Source organism: Lepisosteus oculatus, chromosome 29 (assembly GCF_040954835.1).
Source record: "Lepisosteus oculatus isolate fLepOcu1 chromosome 29, fLepOcu1.hap2, whole genome shotgun sequence".
Lineage (NCBI taxonomy): Eukaryota > Metazoa > Chordata > Actinopteri > Semionotiformes > Lepisosteidae > Lepisosteus > Lepisosteus oculatus.
In genome coordinates, this window is record NC_090724.1 from 7,870,289 (window position 1) to 7,894,940 (window position 24,652).

The 24,652-nt window shown below is 47.3% G+C and overlaps 3 protein-coding genes across 9 annotated transcripts; 2 read left to right on the plus strand and 1 right to left on the minus strand.

The window, feature by feature from the left end:
• The first annotated feature begins 1,205 nt into the window (after positions 1-1,205).
• Positions 1,206-5,145, plus strand: LOC102687664 (mast cell protease 1A-like). Of its 2 annotated transcripts, none has more exons than XM_069185872.1 (5): positions 1,206-1,407; positions 2,314-2,461; positions 3,194-3,329; positions 4,136-4,424; positions 4,918-5,145. In XM_069185872.1, exons 1-5 carry the CDS (start codon positions 1,221-1,223, stop codon positions 5,061-5,063), a joined length of 906 nt encoding a protein of 301 aa, XP_069041973.1. In that variant the 5' UTR covers positions 1,206-1,220; the 3' UTR covers positions 5,064-5,145. The 2 variants fall into 2 exon arrangements, with proteins under 2 accessions (XP_069041973.1, XP_006640111.2); XM_006640048.3 differs by having other exon boundaries at positions 4,136-4,396.
• A 299-nt stretch (positions 5,146-5,444) lies between these two features.
• LOC102685080 (spindlin-1) lies at positions 5,445-19,019 on the plus strand. Of its 6 annotated transcripts, none has more exons than XM_015365514.2 (5): positions 5,445-5,466; positions 9,533-9,575; positions 10,159-10,406; positions 12,264-12,497; positions 13,085-19,019. In XM_015365514.2, the coding sequence occupies exons 2-5, from the start codon at positions 9,556-9,558 to the stop codon at positions 13,288-13,290; spliced, it is 708 nt and encodes a 235-aa protein (XP_015221000.1). In that variant the 5' UTR covers positions 5,445-5,466; positions 9,533-9,555; the 3' UTR covers positions 13,291-19,019. The 6 variants fall into 6 exon arrangements, with proteins under 6 accessions (XP_015221000.1, XP_006639926.1, XP_015220998.1 ...); XM_006639863.3 differs by lacking the exon at positions 5,445-5,466 and adding an exon at positions 7,129-7,238; XM_015365512.2 differs by lacking the exon at positions 5,445-5,466 and adding an exon at positions 8,147-8,347.
• A 471-nt stretch (positions 19,020-19,490) lies between these two features.
• Positions 19,491-23,254, minus strand: micos13 (mitochondrial contact site and cristae organizing system subunit 13). The gene is made up of 4 exons (XM_006639864.3): positions 23,050-23,254; positions 21,746-21,902; positions 21,174-21,225; positions 19,491-20,327 (listed from the first exon to the last, which is right to left on the minus strand). The coding sequence occupies exons 1-4, from the start codon at positions 23,076-23,078 to the stop codon at positions 20,230-20,232; spliced, it is 336 nt and encodes a 111-aa protein (XP_006639927.2). The 5' UTR covers positions 23,079-23,254; the 3' UTR covers positions 19,491-20,229.
• Between the last annotated feature and the right edge of the window lie 1,398 nt (positions 23,255-24,652).

Below are 24,652 nucleotides of genomic sequence, written 5' to 3' on the forward strand. Positions count from 1 at the left end.
GAGGTGGTGGGGAGTGAAAGAGAATGACGAATGACGAGACCACACGGGCTTCCTCTGTTCTCTAGGTTGGTGTTTTGTCACCGTTACTCACTGCTCAGCAAGGCAGTGTTTTCAGAAATTCTAAGTTTATTCCGTGATTAAAAGAGAAGAAAGAAAACACAACGTTTCGGCCGTGGAGCCTTCTTCAGGTGTCGACAGCTGAAGAAGGCTCCAAGGCCGAAATATTGTGTTTTCTTTCTTCTCTTTTCAGCATGAAATAAACCTTTTTCTTTTTCCTTTGCAGCCTCTGCATGCTGACGCAGCTGATCTTTTAGAAAATGCCTCTGGTACACTTTCCTCACTGCCCAGCCCGAGACTGAACCCACATGCGTTGCTTGGTGGACGGCCCCCTGCATTTCCTATCAATGTTGTGATCTCTGATGTTCCGTTTATAAAATTCCAAACTGCATATGAATGCTCTGCATCTCTCCAAGGTGTAAAACTATGTGATTCGCATTATTTGGCCAGGACACCAGGGTTACAACTGAAGGACGGCGCCTGTTTACAGTACAGTGTCCCTGTCACTATACTGGGGCATTAGGACCCACACAGACTGCAGGGTGAGCGCTGTACTGTAAAAAAGGCGCCGTCCTTCGGATGAGACATAAAACCGAGGTCCTGACTCTCTGTGGTCATTAAAAATCCCAGGGCGTTTCTCGAAAACAGTAGGGGTGTAACCCTGGTGTCCTGGCCAAATTTCCCCCTGGTCTTTACCCATCATGGCCTCCTAATAATCCCCATCTCTGAACTGGCTTCATCCCTCTGCTCTCCTCCCCACTGAGAGCTGGTGTGTGGGGAGCGGACTGGCGCATCATCCAGGTGGGGCTGCACACTGGTGGTGGTGGAGAGGATCCCCATGACCTGTAAAGCGCTTTGAGTGGAGTGTCCAGAAAAGCGCTATATAAGTGTGAGGAATTATTATTATGAATTATTATTATGTGATAGGAGTCCTGTTTCAGCCCTGTTTCTTTGCGATTCTCTGCCTCGGAGAAAGGTCACCCCAATAGCTGTTCCTGCAGCTAGCTCTCATTCGGATTCTCAGTCTGTTTTTTCCCCACTCGCACGCGCTGCCTGTTTGTGGGGGTGCCTGGATTTCGCAAGGTGTTTTGTGTTTTTCTTGTCCGCCCTCTGGACGCGGGCGCCGTTACTCCTTGAGCAAGTGGCCGCGAGGACGTTGAGAAATGTCGCTGGTGAAACGGTTCGTCAATAATAACGGCTTCCCCCTTTCCGCCAAACAAGGGGGGAGGGATAAAAGGGGTCAGCGAGCGCGGTTTGTCACATCGTTTGTGGCCCTGGGTGCGAGACAAGGAGAGATGGCCCTCTGTCCTGTGCTGTGTCTGTCCGTGCTACTGCTTGCATCCCAGTGTGGTAAGTGTGCCGAGTCATCGCACCAGTCTCTATTCTTGCGATCTGAAGTTACACCAGCAATCAAGCAGCTGTTTTCGGGTGCTAGAAATCACCAGTTGGATCGCTGTGCACAGTGGCTCTTTTGCCCGTTTCATTTCTGCAAATCAATTATCCTTAACCAGCAGAGTTAAATGTCAGCCTGTGACAAGTAATAGATCTAATGACATTATAGCACTAAAGGGGTCACGTGGGTATGCACCCCTCGCCACTGCCGTCTCAGGTCGGCCCCCTACCGTCGGGGACTCGAACCCGGGCCTCCGGCGTCACTCAACAGGGACCCAGCCTCTTGAGCCAAAAGCGGCTGCGGTCCCTGCTATTCACAGGGAAGGGCGGTGACGTCACCGCCCGGGTAAGCCGGCTCTCACAACGCCGTATGCGTTAGAATATTTACTAACCCTTTACTTCGAAATATAGCGAGCAATAGCGAGCTGTGGCTTTACTTCAAAGCGCACCATTGCCAGGGTCAGCAGTGCCTGGCCCAGTGGATCGTCATTCCAAAACTCTCTGAGTGCATTTCCATTGAAATGTTTTATTAATCATCAGTACTCGATATTGCGTATTGTACTTTGCATTAAACAGGCTGACGTGATGCAGAGTGTACTGCCACGTTTCTGTAATAGCCCCCAACCCTTGTATAATGTTTTTACACGGCAAACAAATACAAAGCACTAAAAAACACATAGACGACCCCCCGGGACACACAACTATATTAAAGAAGGTGCAAAAATAAACTGCTATAAAAAGCTTGATGTCATTATCTGGCACTTTTTTTTAAATTCAGCCATCCCTTATTCCCTGGAGCTCTGGATGGTTTCCCGTCACATCAAACAGCCTGGTTGCAAGGTCTGTCTTTTCTCCCTGCTTAAGGGACGTCCCGGGTTGGCATCGTGGGCGGCCGTGAGGCAGCCGCCCATTCCCGGCCCTACATGGCCTCCCTCCAGGAAAACGGAACCAACCTCTGCGGGGGAGTCCTGGTGCGGGAGGACTTCGTGCTGACAGCCGCTCACTGCGCCGGGTGAGCGATCGATACTCGCGGTGATCGACTCGCGCTGCCTGCTTAGCGAAGCTCCGAGGAGGACGGTGCCGGTCTTCTAGCGCCTGTACTTGTACTGCACTTGTTTTTTTCTGTTTGTGGTTTTCCAAAGTTGGAACCCTTGCATGCTACGAAAACAGAAAATGCACTTGCAAGAAGACATATTCATGCTTTTGAGTAAATGCGTATTGTCATACAATTAAAATGACCAAACGTGTTGCCGTTCTTACCCATTAGTAAACAGGCAGGTTTGGTACATGAGGCTCTGTGCTGACATACTGTACTTCCACAAAGCAGGAGCGTGGCAGACCAGCGGTAATTAGGAGATTCCCCCCAGCTGATCTGTCAGTAGAGCGTGATGAATTATTGATTAATTGGCAAAGGGCTGAGAGTCACATTCTTGCAAGGGGTGAATTTAGATGAGTTTACCATATAAAGAGATTCATGGGAGTGGTTAGGCTTCAGTTGTTTGGGTAGGTAGGTTTAGTTTTGCACAGAGTGAGCTTGTATAGTGTTTTCCCTATGTGCTCAGGCCTGTCATAAGCAGGCTTGACAATAATGCAGGCCTCCTGTGGCTCAAGTCGTTACCCGTAACCTGTTGCTTGACCAGAGCTGGACAGTCCCTGACACAAATTGAGAGCACAATTCAAAGGCTTAAACATGTAGCAAAAAGCCTGTGCTTTTGTGGTCTTTCCCTGCTGGCCTGGATGACAGGGTGCAGCGCGTCGTCCTGGGTGCCCACTCGCTGGTCAGCAAAGAGGAGGGCCGGCAGGTGTTCGCTGTGCGCCAGTCCTTCCTTCACCCACTGTACCCGAAGGACTCCCTGCACCATGACATCATGCTGCTGAAGGTGAGTCGGCCGCAGCCTGCCTCCTCAGGGAACCCCGAAGGAGCTGGAGGGGTGGAGCTGCTGAGCAGGTGTCTTTCCTGAATATTTCCTCACACTTACACAGCGCTTTTCTGGACTCTCCACTCAAAGCGCTGTACAGGTCATGGGGATCCTCTCAACACCCACCAGTGTGCAGCCCCACCTGGATGATGCGCCAGTCCGCTCCCCACACACCAGCTCTCAGTGGGGAGGAGAGCAGAGCGATGAAGCCAGTTCAGAGATGGGGATTATTAGGAGGCCATGACTGGTAGAGCAGGGGGGAATTTGCCCAGGACACCCCTACTCTCTTCAAGAAACACCCTGGGATTTTTAATGAGCACAGTCAGGACCACAGTTTTATATCTCCTAGGACAGCACCATTTTACAGTATGTCTACTCAGGCACAGTTTGCAGGATGAGCGTCCCCCTGCTGGCCCTTCTAATACTTCCAGCAGCAACCTACGTTTTTCTCAGGAGGTCCCCCATCCAGGTACTGGCCAGGCTCACTCTTGCTGAGCTTCACTGGGGCTGCCCAGCTGTGAGCTGTGAGCTGTGAGCTGCTGGGTGATATGCAGAGCCTCTGCCTTGTGCCAGCAGCCATTTCTCCATAACCTCCTGGCTTGCTTCCAGGTTGCCTTAACTTGCACGTTATGGTGTGCACAAGTGGGCATAGCAATGATGCACATTGCAGCAGAATAGCAGGGTGAGGGGAGAGGGGCGAGCCCGGCGGGATCTAGGACCTCCCCAGACGCGCTGACCGGTCTGCGCCGGGTGTGTTTTTCGGACAGCTGGACGGGAAGGCGGCCCTGAACGAGCGCGTGCAGGCCATCCCCCTGAAGCACAGCCAGCTGCTGGCCCCGGGCACCGTGTGCAGCACGGCGGGCTGGGGGGACGCGTACGACAACGACACCTATCCCGGCGTGCTGCAGGAGGTCAACACCACGGTCATCAGCCAGAGCGAGTGCAGCGGGCGCTGGGCGGCGTACTACAACGTCACCGACCGCCAGGTGTGCGCCGCGGTGGAGGGGGAGACGCGGGGCTTCTGCTCGGTACGTACCCTCCTGCCCCCCCAAAAAGGTTTGATGCCTTTTCTGAGGAACTCCTGTGTTACCGAGCCCCGTTACGCACCGCGCCCTAAAATGACTGTGGACCAGTCTAGCAGAGGTCGACTAGCGCTGTGATTGAATACACTGGTTGACATTAAACCCCTGAAACTCCAGTCCTTCCTCCGTATCAAATCCGTTGCTGGAGCATGAGATCCTGATGGAAGAAAGGTCATTAAGCAGTTAGAAACCCGCTTTATCTCAAGTGCAAACAACTGTTTCTATGGGGAACAATTAATTAAATTGTGCGTATACCTTTTTGGGAAAAACTGAGATCGGTTTTGGATACTTAAAAAAAGTCCTAAGCTCTTGGCTAATTCTAGTGATTGAGGTTACTTGTTCTTTATTCTTTCACGGTAGTGGTGTTCTTAGAGTTTTTAGTTCTAACTTTTGAAAACATGAGTCATTATCGCTTGTTTCTTGGGTGGATGGCGCCCCCTAGTGACGAGCTGGCTTTTGTGTTGCAGGGGGACTCCGGCGGCCCGCTGATTTGCAACGGCAGGGCGGTGGGCGTGATCTCCTTCTCGGGCCCGCGGTGTGGCGACCCCCGGCACCCCGACATCTACACGCGCGTTGCCAGCTTCCGGGAATGGATTATAGATATCCTGAGTAGAAATTGAACCCCGCGGGTGCCAGTGTCAACGATGAAAATACGAATAAAAGCAGATCAGGAGTGGTGGTGGCAAATGTTAAAAGTGTGGTTCTTTATTTAACCCGGGGGAGGCTTATCTCCGAGTCTTGTCCCTGAGCTGCTGGGCAGATTCTCCCAAAATTCTCTCCCTCTGCTCTGGCGTTTCAAGTGCGGCGGTGTTGTTCAGGAAACACCGTGGTCTCGGCCTAAAATCGAGTTAGACGGAAAAAGCAACTGTCCATGGACTAAACAATGTCATTCAAAGTTCAAGTTCAAAGTTTAATTATCACTTGCACATCAATACAGCCTGCAGCAGTAATGGCTGGCGATTTGTTGTTTTTTTTTTTCCCCCGCAGGCTCACCGGAGGGATGGAATACAAATGAGGTGAGTTCAAAGTTACAATCTGAAATTACAACATAAATAACACAAGAAAGGATTGAATAAAATCGAATCGAATGGAATTTCACTGAACAAACAACGTGGGCAGTCAGCACTGCAAAAAAAAAAAACACCATAAAAAATAAGCCAAAAGATAAAGGGGAGCTTGCAGCACGATAGAGTTTCCTGTCGGCGCCTCAAATATTTTTTCCTTTCTCCTGGAATCAAACCCCTTCTACCAGCACGTTGATTTCATGAGGCTGTGTCTGTGGAGGTTCAAGTTATTATTAAATTGTGTTTTTGCTATCTGAAATCCCAACAACCCAGCCCTGGGATATAAAGGATTTAGGACAGCAAAACACAGCTGGATACTACATGAGATTGGAACAAGAGGTTTATTCCAGGCTGAAAAGAGAAGACAGAAAACGCAACGTTTCGGCCGCGGAGCCTTCTTCAGGTGTCATTTTTTTAGGAATGATATTATGTCGACGACATCTCTACAGGAACAGGAGGTGGTTAGAAAGCCTGGGCTTGGAACAGGTCGCTGTGAAGAGACGGAAGGCTGGTTTAGGAAGAGAAGGAATGACGAAGAGATCTAGAAAAAGATTTAGAGGAAGGCATAGTGGGTCGCAGCAGGTGTAGGTTGAAGTAGTTCAGGTGGGTAGCTGCGTCAGCCTGCGCAAAGGAACAAGGAAGAGCCTGGAGAAGGCTCCACGGCCGAAATACTGTGTTTTCTTTCAGCCTGGAATAAACCTCTTACTTGTTCCTTTGCAGCCCACGCATGCTGACGCAGCTCCCCACCTGGACTAATTAAATGATATTGTCAACTCTCTCAATATAAGATCCCTGCCCCGCGCAATCTCTGGTCTGAAATCTGAGAATTGGACGGTCGATTAAGAAACATGCTCTCAGGGACGCGATTGGACTTTGTCCGTAAAAATACCAAAACGCATTTTGGCAGCTCTAATCATCCTGCAAACAACTGCAAGTTAAACTCGGGAAGGAGAGTATTACATTTAATGAACCCGTGGTTCCTAATAAGATAGATAAGATCTCATTTCTGTTGTTCCTAATCCTTTTCTACAGCGCAGCGTACGCGCCACGCGTGTTTCAACGCGTTGCCATCGGATACGATTAATTTCAATACGTCTTCTACAGTTAGCGCCTGCAAAAACGTCATTCTGTCAGCCGCATGTCTGCTCAGATCAGGCTCGGGCAGCATTGGCACAGCCAGGCTGCGGGCGAGGAGGATTCGCGCTCCCTTTGCATTGTGGGAGATGTGGTTTAACAGAGTCTACGCAGTGGACGACGGAACTGATGCGACTCAATAAGGGGGTCGACCGGTGAAATGCCCGGCCGCATTTTAAGCAACGCTCGAAAAAGAATTGAATTTCTGTTTGCACATTAATATATTTTTATTTATTCACAACAGAAATAGTACTTTTAAGACCACGCCAGCTGGTTACGTGAGAACGTGCAAAGCAGGAATATGATACCACCACGCACAAATGGGTCGCTTTCAGTCTCCTGTTTTTTTTAAGTACGAAATTAGAACGGGGTTGAGCACGGACTTCATTTCCCGGTGTGCATCACGAGGGAAAAGCCGTGGCTCGAAGTTGTTCTCGTTCCCGGCTGTAGCTTGGGAGTTGTAGTTTTCCACGGCGATGGACACCCCCCCCCCCCCGCTCTGTTTTCCCAAAGGTTTTGCGAAGCGTGCGTGTGAACGGTTGCGCTCTGCAGAGAGAATTACATCACAGAGACGTGAAAATAGTGGTCAGGTAAAGCTTAATTATTATCAGCTTTTACTTCAAGGGGTAATGCGTATTTGTGAGAAAAAAAACGCTCGCTAGATAAACTAGAACGACCTCTCTTGCCTGTTGCGCATGTACAATAATGTCATTTGAATTAGGAAGGTGTCCGCCTGATGTTTTAGAAATAGGACGCTAAACAACAATGTTCTGGCATATGTGACGTATTAACGGTTTTACTGCGCAGTCTTGTTATAAAAACATGGGACACTAATTTAGAGCACGTATATCGTATTCGACGAAAATGTAATAAAATTATTATGTATGTATATTGCAAGACGTTCTTAAGATACATGACACCTACAGTACGACAGCCTATGAAATGTACTGGGGAAGGAACGCCGCTACATCAGTGAGATGCAGAATCGTAGCGCGCCAGTTCCTGTCGGAGTTCCTTATTGTGAATCTGGGTTTATTGCACGACGGTGACCCGGGTGTGTAAATTGCGATGCACGACGTTATTTCGCCCTATCACGGGCAGGGCGTGAAATGTTGGTCTTGCTCGCGGGAGCGAACCGAAACATGGCAGCGTAAATAATCTTGCTTATACTTATAGTAAACAAATAATAATAATAAAAATCACGACTTTCACTTTATTGTTTTTTTTTTTCACTTTTGTTTTATACTCCCATAATTTGCCGGAGAACGCTAGCTGGCTTCATAGAGGAGATTGGACCTAGTGCCGTATGCCTTATTGGATGCATTTTTTTTTTTGCGTGCACATGACGCAGAGGCGCTGCTGTTACATTATTTGAATTTTGGGGATGCGTGTCGCATAAGCGTGATCAGGATTCCGTGTGAAGTTTGCATTCCACGCCCTCTGTGTGCAGTTAACTGACCTTGTCTACGGAGCCCGGAAGGGGGCCTGGGCTCGGGCTCGGGCTCGGGGTAGTTATGGGATTGCAGTAATTATATGTCCCAGGCCCCAACAACTCGGGTGCACGAGATTTATTCTCTCCGCCCCCCCCCCCCACCGCGTCCCTTATGTCCCTTTCCGGGATCCGTACTCGTCGGATCAGTCTTACAGCTGTTCTCGTAAACCAAAACAAACCAGGGCTGCACTGCAGGAAGTCCTGCGGGTAAGAACCATCGGCGCATTCTGCGTTCAGTCGCTCGCTGGGGGTTTTTATTTCCCTGTTCGGAGAAGAGAGCAGAAATCGCCCCGAGAAAGAGCAGAATAATCGCAGTGATCCCTCCCCCCCCCCCCCGCTCGCCCCCGCATCCCACCGTCTCCTCGTTCCCCACTGGCTGGTAAGGAAATGTGCGCAACTTGTTCTCCGTCGACTACAAGGGAATGTCTGCGGATAGTATTTTAAATGTCCCGTTTTTGTTTTGTTGTAAACGACTAGCGATGTGTTTTGGATGTTCTGGGGGATAAAAAGCTGTAAATGCTCGGAAGGATGTTTGCGTCGGTCTATCGCCTCGATACAGGTAAAACCTAAATACGTCAGGCGAGAGACACCAAGGAGAGGGTCTTGAGAGCTACAGAGGTCTCGGTGCTTCGTGTAGGAGTGCATCTTAATCCAGAACTGAAGAGAATGATTACCATAGTTTTCACAGCCTCACCAAAATAACAGAAGAACTGGCAGCATTAAGGAGGTCCTAGTGTATCACTGTCCTGTTGTGGCAGTACCTGCGTACAGAAGTGTGCCATCAACGCTTAGCATCGCCGACTTTCGCTGTTGTTCGTCAGCCTCCTGCCTTCGTCACGATTGTGAAACTCGGGCCACAGAAACGAAACTCCGTGTGCGCAGCGAGGTCGGTGGGGTTTCAGGTCTTGCAACCTCTCGGTCGCACAGCTGGGGCCAGGACACCGTTCAGCCAGCCGGGACGTTTCTGCTCAAGTTTCCACAGGAAACCCGGAGTCCGGCACCTGTACGTCGGTTTGTGTCGAAGGCACTGAAAATAGCAGGCAACGGGGCAGTGTGGGCTCGGCCGTTTTTAGCAGCGACAGTTCCTGCAAGGTTTGTGGTTGGGACAGGCACGTCAGCTTGTCGGCCGGAGGAACCTGACGTTCGGGGGGGAGGCTTGACAGCCGACGTGTGTTGCCTCGAAATCGCTCCCCTCTTTCTTTCTTTTTTTTGGTCAGCGTTGCAAAAAAAAAAACCCAACAAAACAACAGCCCTTTTTAGGACAGGAGATGGGCGTGGTTTAATTGCTAAGGCCTTCTCGGTGTTGGTGAGGCTTCAGGGCTGTGCTCGCCTTGTGAAAGCAGCTGTCTCGGACCCTGACGCCATCTCCTCTCTCCTTCTTTCTCTTCGCAGCCGGTGCCTGAATTTATGGGAACATGTCCAAGAAAAAGGGCAGGTAAGGCAGAGACCTTTTGTGGTTTGCTTTCTAGTTTTCCTTTTGATTAGACGTGGCTCCTGTCTCTAGTGCATTCTGGTCTTATGTATCAGTATCCAGTATGAAGTCACATAGCTGGACATAAGGCTGCCATTATACTGAGTTACATTTAATCTTTCCACCTTTTGCCTTTTGTTTGCAAGCCAAAACTAGAAGCTGGATATTCCATTATTGTCGACTCTGATTTTTATTTCTTTGTGTGGAGTTAAACTCTGCAGAGCTCCACAAATTGTGCACACGAACTATGTATTTCCTGTCCAGCTTCCTCAGTGCCCTTTCCACTATAGCCTGCAGCTCACAGAAGCCAAGATTACAAGGCTCCATGCTTAGGAGGAGAGATTGAGGAAAAGCTCTTTTACACAAAGGGTGGCGGGTGTCTGGAACGGCCTGCCTAGCTGTGCTGTGGAAAAGGAGCTTTGAATGAGATGAGATCCTCCCAGTCTTTTAGTCGGGTTGTTTGAAAACGGGCAAAGTGGGCTCCGCGTCCTCGTAAACCACGGGGGGGGGGGAGGATTTGAACCCGGGTTGTGATGTCCCGCCCCAGGAAACGCAGCAGCGGGGAGCTGAGCGACACCTTGACCCCTGACCCCGGCAGCATCCTGGGAGTGCGGATTCAGCACAACTGGCGGGAGAAGGGGGCGCTGACCAAGTGGAAGGGGACAGTGCTGGACAGGCTGAGCGTGAACCCCTCGCTCTTCATGGTCAAGTACGACGGGTTCGACTGCGTCTACGGCATCGAGCTCTTCAAGGACGACAGGGTCTCGGGCCTGCAGGTCCTCACCGAGAAAGTGGGTGAGTGTCAGAGCTGAGAGCAGCCATCACTGGGGTCTGCCAGCTTTGCAAGTGGGAGTTATTTTTATATTGTATACCTGCCCTGTCTGTCAGTTGTTGTTTTTTTTAAAGATTTGGCTCAGAGAGCTCCTGAACCTGCTCGGGAGGGAATGGCTGGGTGGGGCCAGCTTGTTCCAGTTTGGTTTCAACAACAGCCTGGCTGTTGAAACAGGGAAGCTTGTTCCAGGCTCCCGCAGCCCTTTGTGTAAAGAAGCGCCTCCCGTTCTTGTTTTTTTTTCTTCCTTAAATGCGCTCCCTCGCAGTTCCCACTCGTTCGGAAGAAAGTCAGGTTTCTACCAGGATTCAAGTGTAAAAAGGTGGAGTTCAGAATGTGAGACGCAGACATTCGCCTCCAACATGCCCAGCTGTTTGACATGCTTCATGCTTGCCCTCACCTCCCAGGAGAGGTGGCTCTGACTGGAACAGCTGTGCATCTCTCTCTGTAATTGCTGAAAGCCCAGAGCCGCCTGGAGGTTTCCAGGGCACAGATATATTGGGCATCCATGGGGCAGAGGTAAGGCAGACCAGACACAAACGAACACATCTGTTCCTGGTTTGGCATCAAGTTTCATGCAGGCCTGGTGCAGATGGATCATATTGATCTGATATTTACCCTGTACTGTGAGGGTATTTGACCCCTCCGCTATCTGTGGTAATGTGTATGTATAATGTGGAGGGGCCCTGTATCTCATACTCTTCCCATATATCTGTGGATTATGTCTCTGGGGGTGTGGCAAACGGGATAGGAAAGTCTCCCTTCTGTGAGCACATTTGTCATATAATTTTTTTTTTCTGATTTTGTGACGTTAGTGAAGATGGTGCATGGGGGATCAGTTGCATACTTTGTGAATGGTGCGAGATTGCACAGTGATCTTTGTCCTGGGGTGTCAACAGCTGCTGGTGGCGGAGATGTGGGAGTGGGTGGGGTGTCAGACAGAGACGAGCATCTTGCACTGGTGAAGAGGGTGGGGGAAATACCCTGCGCCAGTTCAGCTGGAAACCTGTGTTTCACGTAAACTGCAATACTGAGGTTATGCAGCGGACACCACAGAGCCTCTCTATTAAATCTTGAGCTGTGGTGAATTAGTCGGTGACAGACAGTTTAGATTCCATTTTCTCCCTGTTAAAAATTCAGTAATGTCAAGGCGTGGTCTTCTTACAGTGTGCCTGACGTGGTGTGGTGCAGGCACTGAGCTCCTTACCTGGCCAACAGAAGCTGGTCCAGGTGATGGAGAGTTTGGATTAGTGGGGTGAGGTCAGCTTCACCCCTGTATTAAACCCAACCCTGATAAGTGCCACAGCTGCTACATGTAGAGAACTCAGGTTCAGACACATCTTTATAAAATGTGTTTTCTGTTCAGGTTTAAATTGGTTTTACTCAAGACCAGTTGCCCAGGCTTTACAAATGCGCAAAAGAAGTTGCAGTAGGGAGCTGCGTCAGCATGCGTAGGCTGCAAAGGAACAGGTCAAGGTTTATCGACACCTGAAGAAGGCTCCACAGTCGAAACGTTGTGTCTGTCTGATCTTCCTTTCAGCGTGGACTAAACCTTTACCTGTTGCTTTTAAAATATGTGTCTAGCTCTGGAAAAGAGCAGCGCTCACTTGACTTTAATAATTTGATTCGCTGGTCAAACTGCAGTCCAGTTGTTCTTTCTGTCCAGGTCCCGTGCCGGACGGTTGTCCTATTGCATTTTAACAGGAGGCAGCCAGTGAGCAGGGTGTGGGGTGGGAAGTCCTGCTCTGATTTCGAAACCTATGGGGTCAGAGCTCTGCAACCAGGCGGGGTAGCTCCTCTGACCTGCCCTGTGTTCCCTCTAGTGAACAACAAGATCAAGGTGCCCCATGACGCAGAGGAGCTGGTCGGCAAGGCCGTGGAGCACCTGTTCGAGAAGGAGGATGGGGAGAAGAATGAGTGGCGTGGGATGGTGCTGTCCAGAGCGCCCATTATGACCAACTGGTACTACATCACCTACGAGAAGGATCCCGTTCTGTACATGTACCAGCTGTGGGACGACTACGAGGAAGGAGACCTGCGCATCCTCCCCGAAGCAGGTAAGCCGCCCTTCTTATTGCATGAGCCTGGGTGTCCAACACGTTCCAGTCCCGGCTCAGCACTTCACCTGCAGGCCTTTTAACAAATCTGATTGGATACGTTATCACCGCGTCATCAGATATCCACACAGAAGTCCTAATTCATTAGGTGAGGGGCTTAATCTTCTGAAGAACACGTAGCAAGCTGAACTGTGACGTGTGGATGTGAAAGTAACAGATGGGGCTCTCTGCAGATCTGGAGAGAGATTGTAAGCACGGTCTCTCTTCTGTAGTTCTGCTCTTCCTGGCCAAAACCACACCTGCTGATTTACCGATGTTCCCAAAAGCATCTGCCTGCAAGAAAAAGGCTTCGGCCTGGAGGTGAAAAGGTCAAGGGCCCTGTGTGCTGATATACATGCCCTTGAGAGTCCCGCTGTGTATGGTGTGATTAATTTGGAAATATTGTAGGTCACACAGCATCCGGTGAAGATGGAGCTTGTGAAATGTGTGCAGCAGCTGATTGAAAAAATGCCCGGTTTCAGTGTTATTGCTTTGGGGAGGGGGGGGGGAGTTTTGTCAGGCAAAGAGACATCCTTCTCGTGTCTCAGAAAACAGGCACCTGCTGCCGGCCGACAGGAAGCCGGGGGAAGAGACGGAGAGCCTCGTGGGCAAGCAGGTGGAGTACGTCACCGACAAAGGGGTGAAGAGAACTGGCCTGGTCATCTACCAGGTGCCCGCCAAGCCCTCCGTCTACTACATCAAGTACGACGACGACTTCCACATTCACGTCTACGATCTGGTCAAGACCTCTTAAAGAGACAGTATCCCCAAACCCTTAACTCCCCCCCCCCCATCCCCACCCCCTCCCTACCCCCCCTCCCCAGCTGCGTTTCCGCCATTGTTGCCATGGCTACCTTCTCCACCCGGGGCGGGGTCGGTGGGTGGAGGTGGTGGCTGAAGGGGCTGGTGAGTGAAGTGCAAAACTGTGCCGAGGGCAGGTACCGCGCTGGAGAGGGAGGGGGCCCGTGGTCTCCCTCGGCAACGCACGCCACCCTTGTCTCGGCCTGTCATGCCGGAGGTCGCCACTAGGGCCCGCTGTCGCGCAGCGGCTGGGCCCGGCCAGGGGGTAGAAGTTTTACAACGAAGAGCAGCCCAGGAGCAGAGAGAGGGGCAGGGACCGTGCAGGGCAGCCCCCACTGTGTGGACAGCGTTGAACTCCACAAGCTTGTTACTGGAATACTTAAGGGAGGCTCGGGCATGTAGTCGGGGAGGTCTGTTAACGTGGAGTTCAGAAAAGTGAACGAATAATTTCACAGTGGCCAAGCGCCCTGCCTCTTCTGCGTCTCCTACCTGAGCACAGGGCTTGCTGTAGCAGAAAGAAGTCCAAAGCTTTGAGTGCAAGGCAGTAAAAAGCAGCTGAACACGGGGCTTAGAGTTCTGAATGGAACTGCTGTCACAAGCACCAGTCTGCTCTTGTTAGAAACTTCTACCAACTGTTTCCAGCTTCTGCTTCACTCCAGCTCTGAGGCACCCTAGGAAGGCAAGCAGTGGCGATATTGCAGCTTTTTAAACCCAGATATTAGCACCACTCTCAGTATCTTTTGTGAAGAGAGCTCAGACATGAGCCTGTTAACCTCTCCCATCGTATATCTCCTCCGAATGGGTAAAAAAGAACTACTTTTAAATCGATGAGCTCATTCGCCAACGTTCCACTGGAACCCACTGAATTTGACTAGACAGTGATCAAAATTTCGGGTCGCCTTATGCTGACAATGCAATGACTACTGTGTTCCCTGGAAATTCTTCAATAGAAAAAACGAGGGTTGCAATAGATCACTCTGAGAGTCTCCTAACAGTGGAGTTTCTCTAATTTATACAATACTGGGGGGGTGAAGCGTCATGGTTATTAGAGGAGGGAAAGGATCAGCAGTGTATATATTTTGAACAGATTGAGATTTTAGTGTTAAAAAGTTGTATACAATTCTAGCTTTGGAAATCGGCAAATATTTTAGTAAGGCTCACACACGCTCCGACAAGATTTTTAGAAAACTGAGGCTAAGCCCGGGTGGGGTGGCTTTTTTTTTTTAAGCTTTGTTTGTTGTTGTCGCTTAATGAAATAAAGCAGTTATATTGCTCACAAGCATTGGGTTATCTAGAATCTGAACAGAGATTTGAGTAATAAAGGTGATAGGAGCTGTGACGTTTTCATGGCAAATTTCAAAAGAGCAGCGTCTTACCGTTTGCTTTGATGTTGTATAAGCAACAATGTGTTGCCAACACGAACACTTCATTTGTCCTAGGAAACATGCAGCTAAATTGCTTAGTAATTTAGCTTCTGACTGTCCAGCAGGCTGGACTCCGTTCATGTATTGAAGGAGGAATGTATGATATTAGCGTTGTAGGCTGGCTTGATTGGAATGGGCTTGAGGCCTTTTTTTACAGAGCACATGCAAAGTCATATTTTCCCCGCAGGGTGCTGGCAGTAGCCTGTCCAGAAAACACAAAGCTGCCCTTCGCAAAACGGCGAAAGAGATTTCGTCCGGCGCTCGCTTTTCAACTTGAGCACATTGGACCACTGCGAAAAGACTCGGGCTATTTCGCACCCAGAATGTTTCTGAAAAAAACAAACGAACAGTAGAAATGATCGTGGGAGGTGTGTTCAGAGACAAAAACCTGTACCGCTTTGAAAGTGACTCTTGTGTAAGATCATCTGTGCGGTTTGGGAGTCCGCAGGAAAGATGATTCTACACCAGACACTGCAGAGGAGACGGTTTTTACTTCAGGCGGCACAGGTGGTGTTGGTTTGGTTAAAGCACCTTGCTGCTAAGTTAAAAGCTTGGAGAGAATTAGACTGACCCATAAAAAAGGATGGAGGCAAAAATAAGGCCGACACAAGACACCACGAGATGCAAATAATCCAAAACTTAATGTGCAGAATGCAGAATAGCGTTGGTACAATTGCCAATGAAATTGTCATCCATTCTTGGGATCTGTGGTGAGCGTGGGACAGTAATTTGTATGATAATTTTAATTTATTTTACAAAAGTAAGTTATTGGGAACAGCTGGCCCATCGTGAAATTGTTTATATTTTGTGGCAATGCTGAAATTTCAGAGATGGTAAAGGTTTACCAGATATGTTTTGAAAATAAAACCTATGTAAAAGTATTACTGTTAATTTTTTTTTTCACGTACACCCATTCCTTGTCTTGTAAATGTTGATGATTTTTTTTTTTTGCTTTATTGCTATCAAACCTTTGGTACTTGGATTTTTCTTTTCCAAGGCTTTTCCTCTTTTCTGGATGTGGCTCTCGAGCGCGAAGCTAGAGGCACGTGGATACATCCCACAATGCATCCTGTCCAGCGTCACGCTGCTCCTATTGGCCTGTTCATGCAACGTCATCACAGTGGTTCTGTTGTTTGTCGATGAGGTGAAGTACTGTCCTGTACCATATAACGTTCACCGCCAATACTGTCTACAAAGTGCTGTGCTGCTAAAAGATCATGTTAAAATGAACAAGGCAAGCTGTAATTTAAATACCAGGGCTTGATATTATTCGCAGACATGAGAAGACTGAATTCTTGAAGGACAGTTCCCGTGCAGTATGTCATGTAACGATTGTCTACTAGTGATACCAGAACTGAAGTTAATTTTTTGAGAAATAGCTGATTAAAACGTGATCCGTTTTGTTTTGATGTATATGATTCGTGTTGGTTTAAAGTTGGCAACATAAACATCCATCCATCCATCCATCCATCCATCCAGTTCAAGGGCCTGGGGGAACCAGAGTTAATCTTGGCGAGCAGTGAGCACAAGGCAGGGTGCACCCTGGACAGGACACCTACCCATTTCAGAACAGACACAAACACACCATTTTACCAGGAGACAGTTAACCTGCCTGCGTGTCTTTAGACTATGGGGAAAAAACTGGAGCCCCCGGAGGAGAACATGCAGACTCCACACAGATAGTGCCCCAGGTCCGGAATCGCACCCAGGGCCTCAGCGCTGCGAGGCAGGAGTGCCAACCTTGAACTCGCCATGTCTGGTGAAGTCAATAGCCGACTGTGAACGTTGATGCACAGTTGGCTCAGCACCAGTAGGCGCAGGATTAATTGATTAATCAGGTTCCCAGTAACCCACCGGTTGCAGTGATGTCACTTTGGTGCTGAAACGCCTGTAAGTTAGTTTTGGAGCTTGTAGAAGAACAGCTCAATGGGTTGGGGGTGTCACAGCTACCCCTTGAGTTTTTTGCACTTTCTCCTTCCTGATTGGGCATACGGCTGCACATTGGATAGAATTAAAAATTCATAATCGAGAACACGAAATTTTAAATAAGCACAGACATGGGGTGACGCACTGCCTGTGACACAGCCATTGTTCGAATCACAGGGCCAAAACCACACTTTGAGTTTTGACGGGACTGTATTGTGTGTTTTTTAACTGGGCTCCTGCCCTTTTAAAAGTGACCTTTTGCCATTAAAAAGTGCACATCTCATCCGAAGAACACTGGCGTCCCCTGAGCGTCTCTGAGCTTGCAGAGATGTCTCTAGATTTGACACTGTTGTTAAAGCATGACTTTTTTTTTTAAGAACCACGGACAGGACATTGATTGTTTTAGCGCTTGCAAGGAACTTCAGAAATGCACTGTGACCTGGACCTGGAAATGCAGACTGGAGGTAACTAGGCTGGGCGTCGTTTTTGAAAATACAAGTGACAGAGAAAGACTTCTGGCATTTCGCTTGCACAGTATGATGATGGGAATGACCTGGAAGTTGTAGAAAATGTTAGTTCATTGCTGGCAATGATACAGTATGTAAGCATCCACAGGATCCATCCCTTAGGCACCTGAAAGATGCACTTCAGATCAGGTATTAAAGCTCTGTGGTAGGTGTACTGATCTTGCATTAGCCGTTGGATTAAAAATGGGAGAGAGCCTTCATGATGAAGCTGTAATGTTTATGTGTTTACTTATCGCCAAATTTAAAAGTATACTTTCTACAATCCTATGACTAGTGAATTTTACTGTTTCCACTGGTTGAACTTCTCTCTTGACTGTATATAAATGTGACTTTTATTTTCGGATGGGTCTGATACTATCTTCAAATGTAAGAATTATCACTTGCATACATTGTAGACTGACCTTCTCTTTTGTTTTTGAAATTCTGCGTTTGCGTGACCCTACAAGTGGTATGATTACCAGTATGAACACTTTTATGACAAAACAGTATAAAGAATACTGCTAAGTCAGAAGTATATGTATAGACAAAACAGTGCTAAATGAAGCACAAAGCAGAGCAGAAGCATCGTTCCACTTTTAAAAAAATGCAATTTCTTTTAAAGAAAAACTGATTTCTATTTTTTTGCATTGTAGTTACTTTGCCAAAAGGCTTATGTGCATTTGTGTATAGAACTCTATGTCATTGCTTGCAAGTATTATAATTTTGAACAGTTGATTATCAATAAATGAAAGACTGTGCTGTGTTACATAGAACGCTTGTGTGGAACAGACCTGTTTTCATTCCTACATGGCTCCCCAGCCTCTGAACTCTCGAGCTGTCCTTTTTTTACCTGCTTGGAGTAGATCGGCGCTTAGAAATCAGAGGCCTGAGGGTAGTAGCTTTATTCCTTGTAATACTACTATTTCCCCGAATGCATACCTCCAAATAAAAATAAAAGGCATTTTTAATCTGTTTTACCAGCTTTAACACTAAGCCCCTATTGAAGCACCTTCTGTAAAGCATGTCTGTGTAAAGCATATGAGTCACACACCTTAGCTTTCTGATCACACTGAGCCACCTGTGCAGGAGGTGTTGTGGACAGCGCCTAGGACTACAGATTACTTCCAACTCTCTGGCTACATCTATTAACACAGGAAGTCAAATCGCTAAACCTTGGTGCTACTGTGTGGAAAGAGGACCCGTTTAAATCCTTTACATTCTCTGAAGTTGTGACACAGCGCTCTTTCATTACCCTGGCATTGTAAGGCTTCCAGCAGTATCAGGAATTAGCAACTATTGGCAAACTCAATGACCAATATTCAAGTGGCGATTGGAGTTGCCTAGTCCTTTTACCCGAGCTCTGTGTGGAGGATGGGGCCTAACAACAGGACATTAATGTTAAAATGCACATGTTATTGAACATTAATTTAGACTGTTTCTGAAATGCAGCACTGCATCGTGTATGGCACAGTTTGGATCTTTGTTTTTGAAAGTGTAGCATTTGTACTGTAAGAGTTTCGAGAAGACTGGTTCATCTGGATGAGAATGTTTTGCCCTGAACGCTGAGGTTTGGCTGTGCAAAATCACGCTCACATTGTGCATTCTGGTCTATCAGACGTGTTTGCCAGTTTCTCTGTGATGTGTGTCTTGATCTGCGGTGTCGTCTACATGCTTGCAGGAATTCTCAATATTGAGGTTTTTACCATGAGATACCCTCTGTTTCACTGCTTTACCAAAGCTTTTGAGTAGTCTGAACTGTTGTAGCATTCGCCATTCAGTTTCTGTGTAACTATGCGGTCGTTAATAATAAAGAGATATTTTTTGCACTTGTCAGCTTTTGTTTGACTTTTTTCATTCCGTCTGGGAGATGAAACTATTTGGTGGTGTGGTCTCTGGTGTAGAGGCTCAGCTTGACCCAACACTGTGAGGCTGCATTCTGTAACAGTATGATTTAGCTACAATGTTGGTGTTGCGTGTGCAGATTTCTATCATTTGATAGTGCTACAGTTAACAAGGATGATAATTTCCTTACTGGCTATTTATCTTGTCTAGTAACTATTCTTTTACAGCTACATGCTCCACTGCTTAGTAACCTGACACTGTAGCTTCTTCATTTCTTCATCCCTAGATTTTTTGAGGGAAAAAAGCTTCTACTTTATCATTAGAGTATTATATATACAGTATATATGTATTTATAAAGATGTACTATAATTCTTTAAACAAACTATAAACCTCAACCATTTCAACATGCTAAAAAGACAGAAACAGGCTTGCACAGGGAACACTGCAAGAAACCCTTTTGCCTTGTAAAAGATACTGAAGGGTTTTTATTTTTGTCCTTTGTAACTCTGAAGGTGGTACATTATCATTATTTACAGATTATTACAGACTTCAGTTTGGTATAAAACATGGTAACATACAAGTAAAGGCGGTGAAGAATGTAACTCTCGGGTCCAGTGCAGCATAACGTCTCAGACTTTGCTTCAGCCAAAACAGATCTGATTCCTCCTGCAGGCACTCACTCTGACACTACCGATGGGGAAAGGACACCTCCTAGAGGTGGCTCTAGGAACTGCAACCCCTGTTGAAGTCAATTATATTACATAAGTGATGTTGCAGATCAGGGTAATATGAATGTGCCTGCTGTATACGATTTCCAGACGACTTTCCAGGTTTATTTTTATAAATAACAGAGGATCTTCTTCTGCCAAAGGCTAAATAAACAACAGGTTAAATTATGGTCAGACGGGGGAAAAAACCTTCTGCTATTCAGTGTCAACGTGTGCAGATCTGAAGGGGGTTTGTTTCTAGGGTTTCTGAGAGCCAGAGCACAAAAAAAATAACTTATTCGAGCTCTGATCCTCAAGATATGCAGATCACAACTGTTACGTGGGTTCAGAGTAACGAAGCCCTCAGGACTGAGGGGCCTGTGGACTGGAGGCTGGAGGTGTTGCTCGATGCAGGAGTGGAGGTCTCTGGGTTGGCGTGGGAGGGGGGGTGGGCAGGAGCTGGCGGGCATGCCCAGGGCACCCCTCCTCACTTGGCCAGGCCCTTCATGTACTGCCAGCCTTGGCTGGTGTACTCGCATGCTCGCGTGGGGGCGACGGAGAGGGTCTGCGTCAGCTTCTGAACGCCTGGAAGAAAACGGGGAGACGCGGTCACTCAGGATAGCCGGAGCCGGGCATGGGATTGTCCGTCAGTCAGAACGCCAGCGAGCCCTTCCCATCTGCAGCCTGTTTGACAGCATTCAGCCACTCAAAGGGGAACGGCAGCACCATTTTTCTATTTCTGTTTTAGAAAGAATCGCCATTGATGGGCGCACTTCAAACCGCAATGAAAGTCAGATGGACACAGTAACTTGTAAAACCTCCAATTCGCTTCACAAAATTCCCCGAAAGCTCCAGGTGAGCGCAGCGCCATGTTCTGCGATCCAGAACGAGGCAGGGCGCCGTGTTGCAGCTCCCTTACGTTGTAAACCAGCAGGCTTGTGGGTACGTCTCTTTAAATCCCATGGAGACATTGCTCTCAACTTCGAGACGATTTTGCCGATAAATGAGACTTACTCGTTAACTCATGTTGGGAAGATGCCTGGGGGTGAAATGTCTGCTGCACAACCTGTAGTTATTCGCTCACAAATCACATCAGTCATTACAGGGACTAGTGAGCAGGAAGGGCCTCCCCGTGTCAGAATTCTCGTGAACTCTCGCTCTCGCCCGTGCCGAGACCTGGGGTTTGCAACACTATGGCTACTTATAGCACTTTCACAAAGTTCACACTTTTTGTGCCCAATTCAAAATGTGTACATTTTTGTTTTGCTATACTGTCACTGAATTTATTTGGTTACCGAGATTCAATAACCGGTCTGGGAAACTGGGACTGCTCCCCCTTTCCAGATCAAGGATGAACCTGCTAGTACACACAAAACTAGAAAAACTGAGAGTTTGTTTGCTGTAGCATTCCTGCACTACGTAAGCTCTTACCGGTATTCCACGTTTCCAAAGCGGAAAACTCTATTTTGGGAGGAGAAGGAAGCTGCAGTAATAAGGGAAGAGGAGAACATGATGGTTAAACATTGCATCGACAACAGCCTCTCAGCACCAACACCAGTAAAGCTAGTTACAGCCTTTAGAAAGGACCTTGTCTCCGAATCACAAACTTTATTTAGTCAGTTCTTGATTCGGGGTCTTGTGATCCCAGGGTTTTTGGTGGAAGTTTACTTCCTGCACCTCTGTTAATGTTTAATACAGTCCCCGAGTTGATCTCTTGTGCTGGATGTGGGACTTTTCCACCAAAAAGTGGGCCTTCAAAACCGGAGTAATTATACTTCCTATCCAGATAATTATGTTGATTACGTAGGAATGAAAGATGTTTTTCGAAACACAAGGGCTGTGCCCTACACCTGAGGGTTCGGAGATGGGACTTATCTCTCTAAAAGAAATCATGAAAGCCAAAATACAGCACTGCACGACACTGGCACAGTAAAACCGCACCAGTGCTTGGCTGCTTCACAAGCACCCAGTATGTCGGCACAAACACAAGATCTTGGCCTCACCTCCCATCCGAAGTACTTCATCCACTCGTCCACAGCAGGGGGGATGGCAGCTTTGGCCTTGGTCAGCACCTCTGAGCCCTGGACACTGTCCCCCAGCAACCTCTGGTCATAGGCCACGTACACTGCCCCGCCGGCCACACCCACCTTGGTGACCAGCCTGCATGCCACAGACAAACCACACAACATCTAAATGAAAGCCTTTGTTTTTAATAAATGGATTGAATGAGAACGTACAACGGGTTGCTTTTATCAATCCATTTCCTAACTGATTTAGCCAGTACAGGGTTTTCAAGAGAACCAGAGTCTATCCCAGCAAGCACTGGGCGCAAGGCAGGGTACACCCTGGACAGGATGCCAGTCCATCACAGGACAAACACACACGCACTCACTCACTCCAAGACCAATTTTTCCAGGAGACAGTTAACCTACCAGTGGGAGTGGACTGTGGGAGGAAACCCATGCAAACCCAGGGAGACCATGCAAACTCCACACAGACAGAACCCTAGGAATTGAACCCTGGACCCCAGCTCTGAGAGGCAGCCCTGCTAACCACTGTGTCACCCTGTTGCTTTTATCCAAAAAACTAACAAGACAACCATTGAATCTTAGGGTAAGTGCATTTAAGATTGACAACAGAAAGTGCCACATTACACAAAGAGCTGTGGGAGTCTGGAACAAGCATCCAGGTCTGTTTCTCATGGTGATATTGAAATCCTTTTAAAAACTGGCTGGGTGAGATTTTCCTAATATGCTTTATCCCAGCACATAATTTCAATATGATGCTGAACTTGATTGCTAAACAATCCTAATTTGTAATGGTAAATCTAGGTTCAACCAAGCTAGGGAGACTTCTAGTTCTCCAGCGTCCTCACCACTCAGAGGGGGGGTTAATTGGAAGTGTAATTTGGGCGTGTTCACAGATGTGTGCAGTTTAGGAGTTAGGAACGCAGCTCCATGGCGTAGTTATTTAAATTGGTATTTCTTTATATATCACTACTTCACAGCAATAGTTTAACAAATCTGCTATAACTGAGCATTAAACCTACACCGCTAACGCACAGTTTGTTATCACTAAGGACTGTATACAGATACGATTAAAAGAAAACGCACTTTCAAGTCATGTTCAGAACAGCCGAGCTTGAATTTCACTGCTAGTTTATTTCACATCTACGTAGTACTAGATTTCACCGCCTACACATGGATCGTGACATTATTTTCACAGCAACTAGCAGAAAAAATTGACATACATTGAAACTTGAACTTTGTATAGTGCTGTCACAAGGAGGCCGGAGGAATCAACTTACTTTATTAATGGGAAAATCCTGGGAGCCATGAGCCAAAAACGAAGTAGAAACAAACGTAACAATGACCGAGCAGAAACGGATTGTTAAATAAACGAATATATTTGCAGCCCAGGTGTTTTAAAAACCGTAGTCTGCATTCGCATTTACAAGGACATCGAGAAGGCAGTACCAATGTGTGTTTGCCGTATATCTCAATAAAGTTTTTTCAAGATGACCTTCGACTCCCCTTTAGAGGTTACCGTTTTACATCGGACAAAGCAGATTCTTTCAAATTAAGATTATTTAAATTTAGGACTTTCATAATTCTTTCCCTCAATTAATATGCATTCTCAACATTTATTTTTGTAGAGACTTCTTCAAACATGCATAATCGAAGACCGCACTAATCTTTGCAAGTGGGTTCTGGGAAATGTAGTCCTTTACAGATTCTCTCACCGTGAGGCTGTGCGCAACCCTCACTCTGTAGTGAACTACAGTCTCTTGAACTCGTACCATTACATACTCAAAACCTGTCTATGAACTGTTCCTGTCCAAATTCATACTGGGTTACTAAAATGAATAAGGAATTACTCTTAAATTATATAACAAAATAAAAAGCAACAGCGTGTTGTAACTGTGATGATATCAAATTCTTACAAGGTAAACATTCCTGACTCCTTAATTTACCGTTCTAATACAGATTCAATCGGTTTATTGAGTCTTTGAGTCACTATTTTATTTGTAAAATAAATTATGTTTAGATTTTACGGATGCCTAACACGTTGGGTAAGAAAAGCGGATCGATTCATTTAACTTGTTTTCATTTTTCAAGCTAACCTTTATCTCCCAGTAGGTTTCAACGTGATAATGTGCAAAACGCTACTATCGGTACACGATTTGCCAACAGCCTGTCACTGGTTAGACACACAGACGATTCGGAGACGTGAAGCAAAACAAAGAGTTTTAACTGTGTGACTACCAGGAGGGCAGCAAGTCGAATCAGGAGCGCCTCACTTCACTCAGGGAGTAAAAATACCAAGCAGGGAGTTTCCTCCACGCACCTGTTCACTGGCGGCAAGAATGATGTAAATACTTAAGACGTGAGCTTTTTGTTTCTCCTCTTTCCAGTTCTTAACCGATTCCGTATTAAGGGCGATTTGAACGAGACAACTGCTTTGGCTTGAGTACATGAAAGGTGTGGAGTTTTGTTCCACTCGGGGAATGTAACAGGCATTTGGAGGTGGGACTGCAGATCTGTGGGGACGCTGCTCTTTGCTCGACACGCTCACACCTGCACAAGGCAACAACCGAGAGATGCCGGCTATGTTAACTGGTGTGTCTTTGGAAGGTGTGTGTGTGTGGGGGGAGCTCCAGATAAAAACGCCAAAGGGGAACCATGCAAACTCCACACAGACGATGCTTCAGAATGGACCCCAGGACCCTAGACCTGTGAGGAAGTTGTGTTAACTGTCATGCCACTCTTCCGGACGGTTCTAGAAACATGATCCATTACAAAACAAGGGCTGCTTCTTGGATTCTAATTCTTACTGTGTCACTGCCTTCAAAAATCACAGCTGTTGCTAAGTAGATCATGCAGAGGGAATAACCACAGACACAGGAAAGG